A 10,464-nucleotide genomic window follows, 5' to 3' on the forward strand; every position below is an offset into this window, starting at 1 on the left:
GTGTGTGTGTGTGTGTGTGTGTGTGTGTGTGAAGATCCTCATAATGTCAGTAACACTAATGTCTATCAGTATCACTGAACCAGAACAAACTGAGGAACAAAAGCTTCTTTGACTCTCACAGAAGAGAAACTCAAAGCATTGCTTCAAACTAATGAACTGCAGTGAAGTGACCGGCCAACAAGTGATGCTGGAAATAATCAAGGAATTGATACTTGACAGCAAAAATATTTACTTTTTATGTAATGTGATGATCAAAGTTATATTATGATGGCCATATTGTACAGTATTAATGATCTGAACTAACATTCATCTTCACAGCTCCAGCTTTATCAACGACAGCAGTGAATCCAGTCCACATCACACACTCTCAGGATCCCTCAACTATACACACACACGTTTCTAAAGGTACATCATCACTGTCTTTCTCACATCAGTGCTTTCCAGTGCGTAATGCTCGAGTTATCTTCAGTGTTAACCATCAAAATATGACTGTCATATTCTACAGTATGATTGTCACATTGAGTTGTTGTTTTAGTTTCATGTCATGGACTTTTATGGTGTGTCCCAATTAGTGTGTTTATGCATAATCTAGACATGTGTAGTGTAAACAGTGAGAGTGTGTTCATGTCACACTCCGGCTCTCTCACTCGATTCTCCCAGAAAGCATCAAAGACTTCAGATTTTGGCCTAGAATCAGAGGAGTCTTTTAGGATTTTCTAAATTTGCCTCAGACGGACAAATCACGGACAAAATCACACCGTGTGCAACGGCTTAACTTTAACAGTCTGTAGAGTGGGACCATAAGTACTCTGAGCAGAGTTACATGAAATCTGGGGGTTTTGCTGAGTGGGTTCTCATGTTGGATTACTCTCTTTAGTTCGGTCAAATAAAGTTTAAGCTGCTAGGTTTGCTACGCCTCACCTCATCTTCCTCCTCATGCTGGATATTATTATGATGCATCTCAACTAACATTCATCCTTTTCAGCTCAAGCTGATACAACACCACCAGTCACAATCCCACAAGGTACATAATCCCAGTCTTCCGTCTTTGTCTATAACTGTCCCCGATCTGCCCTGTCCGTCTCTGACTCTGTGCTCGATCTCTTCTTCAGTCATAGTGATTTCTGTCGCTGCAGTCGCTGTTGTTCTTCTTGCTCTTCTCTGGCTGATCTGCAGAAAAAGAGCCGGTGAGTTTTCAGATTTACTCCTTTACAACAATTAAAAACAGTTCAGATGAGCAAACAAACACATCATGTTCAAACTGTAAGTATCATAGAAACATGTGGAGATTATATGAAAATCTCAAACAGAAGATTATTCCTGCTGAGAAATCTTGTAATGTCAATCTCAACGAGTTATCAAGTCAACAATTTGTATTCATTTTAATGCTTCAACAAAATCTGATTGTTAGAAATCTTAAAACTTAATATTTTGTTTTTTTATAACTAATATTTCATGAGGCACTTGTTTTCAGATAATAAAAGAGGGACTGGTGACGCTGCGGTGAGTTCACTAATGCAGATTTAGATTTGATTTCTGTCTTTAAAGCTCAATAAAGTGTCATTAATGCAGTTTAACTGTTTGTTCTGAAGGTCAAAGATGAGAATGAACATAAAGGGACGTATGAGACGATCAACATGTCCATTCCTCCCGCCGCAAGAGCCGATGTGAGTCACTAAACCATCAAACATTACGTTCACTGTCTGTTCTATAATGTGATTTAGAAGCTTTTGTGTTATTCTACATATTATAGTGAGAGATGTGTGTGTTCTGTGTGTTAAACTCGACTCTGCACGTTTGCATTGATGTTTAGGAGCAGACAGATGATGTGACTTATTCTGAGGTCACTTCTTCCCATACAGAGCCAGTAAAATCACTCGATGTGAGTAGATACCAGCACATGAGTTTGACTCTCAGATAAATGAAGCTCATGCACTACTAATGATAATAATAATCGATGTGATCCAAACACTGATGGACAGAATCTGTTCTTTCAGGATCATAATGATACAGTGACTTATGCTGCCATCAGAAGAAGAGAAGATCAACCGCAGGATGAACTTTACGCCTCTGTGAACAAGAACTAGACCTTCACAAATAAACATTAATGATACAGATCATGAGCTCATCATATCAGCATATCAGGGGCCTCATTTATAACCGGTGCGTACGCACAAAACCGGCCCTGATAGAGGCGTACGCCATTTCCGACGCATAAGTTGTGATTTATAAAAACAAACTTGACGCGAAAATGTGCGCACCTGCACGCAAACTCTGACCCATGCGTACGAACGTTTTGGAGACAGAGCAGTTTGGCGACACCGATGGTGAGCTGGAGTTATGCTTTTTGGTCACTTTTAGACAGAAAATCGAAATAAAACGATACATATACAGAAAGATAATACAACTATAATTTCACTCACCAAGCCTATCACTTGAAGCAAATATCCACACCTAAATGTCCTCGCCAGCAAGCGTTGGGCCGTTAGTGAACCTGACGCATATCGAACGGCAGATTAAATAAAACTGTAAATCTTCATTATGAGTCCTCATCATAAATACAGTGCATGTTCACAATAACAGTTTAAATAAAATAATGATTTGCATTTTGCATTGTCTAAGCCTCTGAAATGCATTTTACACTATTTGATTTATTTATTCAAAAACAAGGCAAGGCTACTACCGGTAAATTATTTTTATTAATGTAATGTGACAGCACATCCGTATTTCATATTTTCCTAATGTCTTGTACCGTTAAACATGTTATCACGTGGATGAATAATCATATGCAAATGATATGCAGATGAGGATATGCATAGTAAAACGAGGCGTTGTAAGCTCATATATGGTTATTTCGGGGAGGAGACGCATGTGCGCACAATCTTCCGCTGAGTGGGATTTATGAAGTGAATTCTGCGCAGGTTCTGGCGTACGCACGGTTTTATAAGTCTGAATATTTTTTTGCGTACGCCATTTTGGGCTTTCGGGCACACGTACACTTTTAGTAAGGATCCTACGCACAGTTGTATAAATGAGACCCCTGGTGTTTGGAGGAATTATATATGTGTGTGTGTACGAGCAGATATTTGTTGAATGTCCTGTGAATATGAATGAGATTTATTAATCATCATCTAGTCTGTCGTCGGTCAGAGCGAGAATCTCTTCTATATCATCACAGCTTCAGTAAAGATAGAGATTGAAGTCCTGATGTGTTTTCATACTGACCAGACTCAATCTAGTGTCTCACAAGCCTCTTCCATGACTGAAGTCTGTGTATCCGCTGTATTTCTGTCTGAAAGCTTCATCTTCATGCAGAAGCACATGCAGAAATGATCCTCTTGCTTCAGCTTGTATATCCGCTGTTTCTTCTACAGAGAGACGTCCGTCTGAGAATTACATCAGTGTCGCTCACATTATATTGCCATCAAATATTCTACAACTTGTCTTTGCAGTGTGTATATGTCACGCAATTAAATGTCAGTTATTACTTTCTTTTTTTTCACATGTGACAATAAAGAGCATGATAAATCATGGGTTAAAAGAAAAGTTTGTGTCTCTTCCGTTCCTGTAAAAACAGACAGAACTAAACTTGCTCTTGTTAGCTGGAAAGTTTCAAAGTAAGAATTCGCGTTTTAAATGAATACTTGTGTGAAGGTAAAAGAGTAGCACAATTCGAGAGCTTGTTGATTTGAATTTGAGAATAAAATATTCATATTTGTAAGCTGAAATTTACCCTCATAGTTCTGATGTGAAAGTCTGAATATCTCGATTCACACACACAATAAACTAGTCAGACGTTACCAACTAAGTCCAAGCGTCGAGCGAAGGGTTCATTGTGATGACCATTGCCTTGACCTCTACCTTATGCACACGAATGATGATGAAACGATCTGGTCATCTACAGTTTAAGATGTATGAGCTTCTGGAGTCGGGATTGCTTCCCTGTTATAGGAGTTAAGTCACATTCAGTGAGAGTTGGTAGTGATAAGTGAACTTCTCCATCTGCCGACTCTACAATGAAACCACTTGCTCTCCTCCTGCAGCATCTGTCGTTCCAGAGCATGTCTTACGTGTTTATGGACAAGCATCACCTTGGGTTTGGAAAATATCAAAGACGGTTGATCTCAATTCTCTAATTCTCACTTACTTGTCGGGATGTCCCTTTGGACTTTACCACTGAGTCCTCCTCCACACACTTCAAGCTCTACACTTCCTAGTGAATGAGGTATTTTGTGGAGAGGGCATTGCTTATCTGGGTCTCTCTGAAGTGTTTTAGAGATTTCCAGAGTTGTCTACCTCTGTTCTGTTGACTGAGAAGTAGGCCTTAGGTTTCTGTGATTTGGTTGGATGTTGCTTCTCGACTCTGAAAGGTACAGTGCTGGAAGTTGAGAGGGAAAAGCTGGGATCATTCCTCATCTCTGACCCCATGCCTAAGATGGATATAAGCTACAGCAATCGGCTTCACTAAACGACTGAAGGTGCTCTTTTAACACGGACATTTAAAAGGACAGAAGGATGGATTTTTTGCTTCAAGAGATAGGACTAGGTGATGGAACCTATATTTATATTGTCCGTCTGTGTCGTTTTCTATAAATATTCAGGTATATTAGTGACCAAAAAGCCATTTTAAAGTAGTTAAAACATCCGACCGGTAAAATGTTGAGTCTTCCCCTATTTTAAAACCCACCAGCCGCCACTGGAAAACAGAAGTACGTTTGGGCGTAACTACACTCTGGGCTACAAGGAAATGCTGAACATTTGGACACCATGTTTCACAGTCTCTAGACACTTCCTCTAATCTGCTTCACAGCTTTATCAGCGCTTTAACCGTTTCTGAGAACAGAGCTATTCTCTGAACGTGTTCAAATCATCCTGCAAAATCAGCATCATCTGGAAATCACACTGAATGCTGCACTTGAAGTCCATTCCAGAGTCTGGCATATCTGAGCTTTCTCTATTCTCCCGAGTAACTCTCTCAGTTAAATTATCTAAACGAGATCATCTGAGGTTTTGCATATGTGATAGTCCTATTACTCTTTATTTTGCAGATTTTAAACACACATAAACACTAACCTTTTACATGAAGCATTGGCTTTATCGCATTTGCTGTCGATGAATAAATCATGTTACTGCCATGATGGTGTAGTTACAGCATCTACCAGCAGAGGGATGATGAGATTATTCAAACACTCAATTCCTGAAACACACTACAACAATAGTAGAAATAGAAAAAATCATTATTTGTTTTAATCACACGCTCACACACACTACAACAATAGTAAAGTGCCTTGTTTAATTTTTCACATCTACTGAAACAGATCTTTACACAAACCAGGAAGTGACATCATGGTCTAAATGTGCTTGAATTATGTAAGATTCTGTTTCAAGGATGATTTCAGTGTATTGACAATAAGAAAAAGCATTAGCAATAAGTTTAGCATGTTTATAAGTTTTGTCATGTTTGATGATTTTAATCTCTCACTGAACTCTACACATGTTCTGTTTCCCTGTAGCTCTGATTACAAGATCTGCCTTCATACGTTTCTCTCGCTAGTAGAAAGCCAGCGTCAGCGCAGCAGTTTCTCATTCTCTCCAGCAGAGGTTCAGACAGTAGAAGTCAAGCGTCAGCGCAGCAGTTTCTCGTTCTCTCCAGCAGAGGTTCGGACAGTAGAAGTCAAGCGTCAGCGCAGCAGTTTCTCGTTCTCTCCAGCAGAGGTTCGGACAGTAGAAGTCAAGCGTCACCGCAGCAGTTTCTCGTTCTCTCCAGCAGAGGATCAGACAGTAGAAGGCCAGTGTCAGCGCAGCAGTTTCTCGTTCTCTCCAGCAGAGGATCAGACAGTAGAAGTCAAGCGTCAGCACAGCAGTTTCTCGTTCTCTCCAGCAGAGGTTCGGACAGTAGAAGGCCAGCGTCAGCACAGCAGTTTCTCGTTCTCTCCAGCAGAGGTTCGGACAGTAGAAGACTAGCGTCAGCGCAGCAGTTTCTCGTTCTCTCCAGCAGAGGCTCAGACAGTAGAAGACTAGCGTCAGCACAGCAGTTTCTCGTTCTCTCCAGCAGAGGATCAGACAGTAGAAGGCCAGCGTCAGCACAGCAGTTTCTCGTTCTCTCCAGCAGAGGATCAGACAGTAGAAGTCAAGCGTCAGCACAGCAGTTTCTCGTTCTCTCCAGCAGAGGTTCGGACAGTAGAAGGCCAGCGTCAGCACAGCAGTTTCTCGTTCTCTCCAGCAGAGGTTCAGACAGTAGAAGACTAGCGTCAGCACAGCAGTTTCTCATTCTCTCCAGCAGAGGCTCGGACAGTAGAAGGCCAGCGTCAGCACATCAGTTTCTCGTTCTCTCCAGCAGAGGTTCAGACAGTAGAAGGCCAGCGTCAGCACAGCAGTTTCTCGTTCTCTCCAGCAGAGGCTCGGACAGTAGAAGACTAGCGTCAGCACATCAGTTTCTCGTTCTCTCCAGCAGAGGATCAGACAGTAGAAGGCCAGCGTCAGCACAGCAGTTTCTCGTTCTCTCCAGCAGAGGTTCGGACAGTAGAAGGCCAGTGTCAGCACATCAGTTTCTCGTTCTCTCCAGCAGAGGTTCAGACAGTAGAAGACTAGCGTCAGCACAGCAGTTTCTCGTTCTCTCCAGCAGAGGCTCGGACAGTAGAAGGTCAGTGTCAGCACAGCAGTTTCTCGTTCTCTCCAGCAGAGGTTCAGACAGTAGAAGGCCAGCGTCAGCACAGCAGTTTCTCGTTCTCTCCAGCAGAGGTTCAGACAGTAGAAGACTAGCGTCAGTGCAGCAGTTTCTCGTTCTCTCCAGCAGAGGCTCAGACAGTAGAAGGCCAGGGTCAGCACAGCAGTTTCTCGTTCTCTCCAGCAGAGGTTCAGACAGTAGAAGACTAGCGTCAGCACAGCAGTTTCTCGTTCTCTCCAGCAGAGGTTCAGACAGTAGAAGGCCAGCGTCAGCACAGCAGTTTCTCGTTCTCTCCAGCAGAGGCTCAGACAGTAGAAGGCCAGTGTCAGCACAGCAGTTTCTCATTCTCTCCAGCAGAGGTTCAGACAGTAGAAGGTCAGTGTCAGCACAGCAGTTTCTCGTTCTCTCCAGCAGAGGTTCAGACAGTAGAAGGCCAGCGTCAGCACAGCAGTTTCTCGTTCTCTCCAGCAGAGGCTCAGACAGTAGAAGGCCAGTGTCAGCACAGCAGTTTCTCATTCTCTCCAGCAGAGGTTCAGACAGTAGAAGGCCAGCGTCAGCACAGCAGTTTCTCGTTCTCTCCAGCAGAGGCTCAGACAGTAGAAGGCCAGTGTCAGCACAGCAGTTTCTCATTCTCTCCAGCAGAGGTTCAGACAGTAGAAGGTCAGTGTCAGCACAGCAGTTTCTCGTTCTCTCCAGCAGAGGATCAGACAGTAGAAGGCCAGCGTCAGCACAGCAGTTTCTCGTTCTCTCCAGCAGAGGATCAGACAGTAGAAGTCAAGCGTCAGCACAGCAGTTTCTCGTTCTCTCCAGCAGAGGTTCGGACAGTAGAAGGCCAGCGTCAGCACAGCAGTTTCTCGTTCTCTCCAGCAGAGGTTCAGACAGTAGAAGACTAGCGTCAGCACAGCAGTTTCTCATTCTCTCCAGCAGAGGCTCGGACAGTAGAAGGCCAGCGTCAGCACATCAGTTTCTCGTTCTCTCCAGCAGAGGTTCAGACAGTAGAAGGCCAGCGTCAGCACAGCAGTTTCTCGTTCTCTCCAGCAGAGGTTCGGACAGTAGAAGGCCAGTGTCAGCACATCAGTTTCTCGTTCTCTCCAGCAGAGGTTCAGACAGTAGAAGACTAGCGTCAGCACAGCAGTTTCTCGTTCTCTCCAGCAGAGGCTCGGACAGTAGAAGGTCAGTGTCAGCACAGCAGTTTCTCGTTCTCTCCAGCAGAGGTTCAGACAGTAGAAGGCCAGGGTCAGCACAGCAGTTTCTCGTTCTCTCCAGCAGAGGTTCAGACAGTAGAAGGCCAGCGTCAGCACAGCAGTTTCTCGTTCTCTCCAGCAGAGGCTCAGACAGTAGAAGGCCAGTGTCAGCACAGCAGTTTCTCATTCTCTCCAGCAGAGGTTCAGACAGTAGAAGGTCAGTGTCAGCACAGCAGTTTCTCGTTCTCTCCAGCAGAGGTTCAGACAGTAGAAGGCCAGCGTCAGCACAGCAGTTTCTCGTTCTCTCCAGCAGAGGCTCAGACAGTAGAAGGCCAGTGTCAGCACAGCAGTTTCTCATTCTCTCCAGCAGAGGTTCAGACAGTAGAAGGCCAGCGTCAGCACAGCAGTTTCTCGTTCTCTCCAGCAGAGGCTCAGACAGTAGAAGGTCAGTGTCAGCACAGCAGTTTCTCGTTCTCTCCAGCAGAGGTTCAGACAGTAGAAGGCCAGCGTCAGCACAGCAGTTTCTCGTTCTCTCCAGCAGAGGCTCAGACAGTAGAAGGCCAGTGTCAGCACAGCAGTTTCTCATTCTCTCCAGCAGAGGTTCAGACAGTAGAAGGCCAGCGTCAGCACAGCAGTTTCTCGTTCTCTCCAGCAGAGGCTCAGACAGTAGAAGGCCAGTGTCAGCACAGCAGTTTCTCATTCTCTCCAGCAGAGGTTCAGACAGTAGAAGGTCAGTGTCAGCACAGCAGTTTCTCGTTCTCTCCAGCAGAGGATCAGACAGTAGAAGGCTAGCGTCACCGCAGCAGTTTCTCGTTCTCTCCAGCAGAGGCTCAGACAGTAGAAGGCCAGCGTCAGCACAGCAGTTTCTCGTTCTCTCCAGCAGAGGTTCAGACAGTAGAAGACTAGCGTCAGTGCAGCAGTTTCTCGTTCTCTCCAGCAGAGGCTCAGACAGTAGAAGGCCAGTGTCAGCGCAGCAGTTTCTCGTTCTCTCCAGCAGAGGCTCAGACAGTAGAAGGCCAGCGTCAGCACAGCAGTTTCTCGTTCTCTCCAGCAGAGGCTCAGACAGTAGAAGGCCAGTGTCAGCACAGCAGTTTCTCGTTCTCTCCAGCAGAGGATCAGACAGTAGAAGGCCAGTGTCAGTGCAGCAGTTTCTCATTCTCTCCAGCAGAGGCTCGGACAGTAGAAGGCCAGGGTCAGCACAGCAGTTTCTCGTTCTCTCCAGCAGAGGATCAGACAGTAGAAGGCCAGCGTCAGCACAGCACTGCTTATAATACTCAGGATTAGCTCAAGTTATCAGCATAACACACCCGGGTCACAGGAGGCTGTTTATCTGGAACTGTAGATGCAGACCAACAATATGAAACAGTCAAACACTGCGGCGCATACGTTCCTCCCGCACTGAATATAGTCACCCCGTGACAGTTACCGCTGTGGTAAATAATTGAGCCTACCGCAGTACTGTCGCACGCACGCTCACTGTTTATCCAGCACCGGGTTTGGAATGAACGATGTCCACAGACAAGGTAGAGTATGATGCATGATGTCTTGAAAGTATGATGTATTGCGACATGACTATTGTAACGCTTGACTACAGAAACGCGACCCGATCTGCACATCTTACATAGTGTTGTTATAGAAGATAAAGGGCCGCAAAGCAGAGGCATACGTGCCTTTCACCGACTTGATGAACGATTTTGGAAACATTATTTTAAGGTAAAAAAATCTTCTTTAGTGTTGCTTTGACCAAACAGACCCAATTTTGCCAAGTGATGCATACATGACATACTCATAATAAAAAGGTTGCTGCTCATAAGTCATTCTGAATAGACACATAACCAACATATATTTAGAAAGCCAACCCTTGAAAGTTCACAGTTCAAGACTCAAAATGAATCAGACTGTTATTAAAATTGAGATATATAAGCTCAAACATAAAAACATTATGTGAATGTAGTATTGCAGCTCATAACCACAACTAAAGTGTAGCCACAATTGTGGTCATGCTTCATTTCAAATCTGAGCCGCTCTTGTGATGACGATCTTTTCTCTCTCAATAGCACATCGTCTCCCCCTACTCTCCATTCAGGGCATTTCATGTCATCAGTCCAGCATTCATATTACCATTGAAGCAATATCATGAACACAGTATTCCTGTGACTATACCTACAGTGTGTCACGTGTGCAGTCAAATATCAAACTGGAATTGATGTTAATTATTTTACTCATTATACAAATGTGTAAAGCAACACTTCTCTATCATGCACTGACATTGTGTCACTATAGCAACTCTAGCCGGACATCGTGTCACTATAGCAACTCTAGCCGGACATCGTGTCACTATAGCAACTCTAGCCGGACATCGTGTCACTATAGCAACTCTAGCCGGACATCGTGTCACTATAGCAACTCTAGCCGGACATCGTGTCACTATAGCAACTCTAGCCGGACATCGTGTCACTATAGCAACTCTAGCCTGACATCGTGTCACTATAGCAACTCTAGCCGGACATCGTGTCACTATAGCAACTCTAGCCGGATGTAAACACTCAGTGGATGAGATCAGAGGAAGTAAATAACCACAGGAGGGGCCGATGATGTTTAAAGGAAGAGATG

The 10,464-nt window shown here is 44.3% G+C and overlaps 1 protein-coding gene across 1 annotated transcript in view; it reads left to right on the forward strand.

The window, feature by feature from the left end:
* Window positions 1–2,156, forward strand: part of LOC307009724 (uncharacterized protein) — a gene marked incomplete at its 5' end in the record, with an annotated part of 42,211 nt that extends 40,055 nt beyond the window's left edge. Inside the window, 7 exons of the mRNA XM_079633749.1 lie at window positions 319–405; window positions 986–1,024; window positions 1,113–1,187; window positions 1,475–1,503; window positions 1,593–1,667; window positions 1,814–1,882; window positions 1,998–2,156. Coding sequence (XP_079489875.1) covers window positions 319–405; window positions 986–1,024; window positions 1,113–1,187; window positions 1,475–1,503; window positions 1,593–1,667; window positions 1,814–1,882; window positions 1,998–2,087 — 464 coding nt within the window. The 3' untranslated portion in view covers window positions 2,088–2,156. The remainder of the gene's footprint in view (window positions 1–318; window positions 406–985; window positions 1,025–1,112; window positions 1,188–1,474; window positions 1,504–1,592; window positions 1,668–1,813; window positions 1,883–1,997) is intronic.
* Window positions 2,157–10,464: the final 8,308 nt, after the last annotated feature.

The sequence above is a fragment of the Phoxinus phoxinus genome (assembly GCF_949152265.1).
Source record: "Phoxinus phoxinus genome assembly, chromosome: 1".
NCBI classification, from domain to species: domain Eukaryota; kingdom Metazoa; phylum Chordata; class Actinopteri; order Cypriniformes; family Leuciscidae; genus Phoxinus; species Phoxinus phoxinus.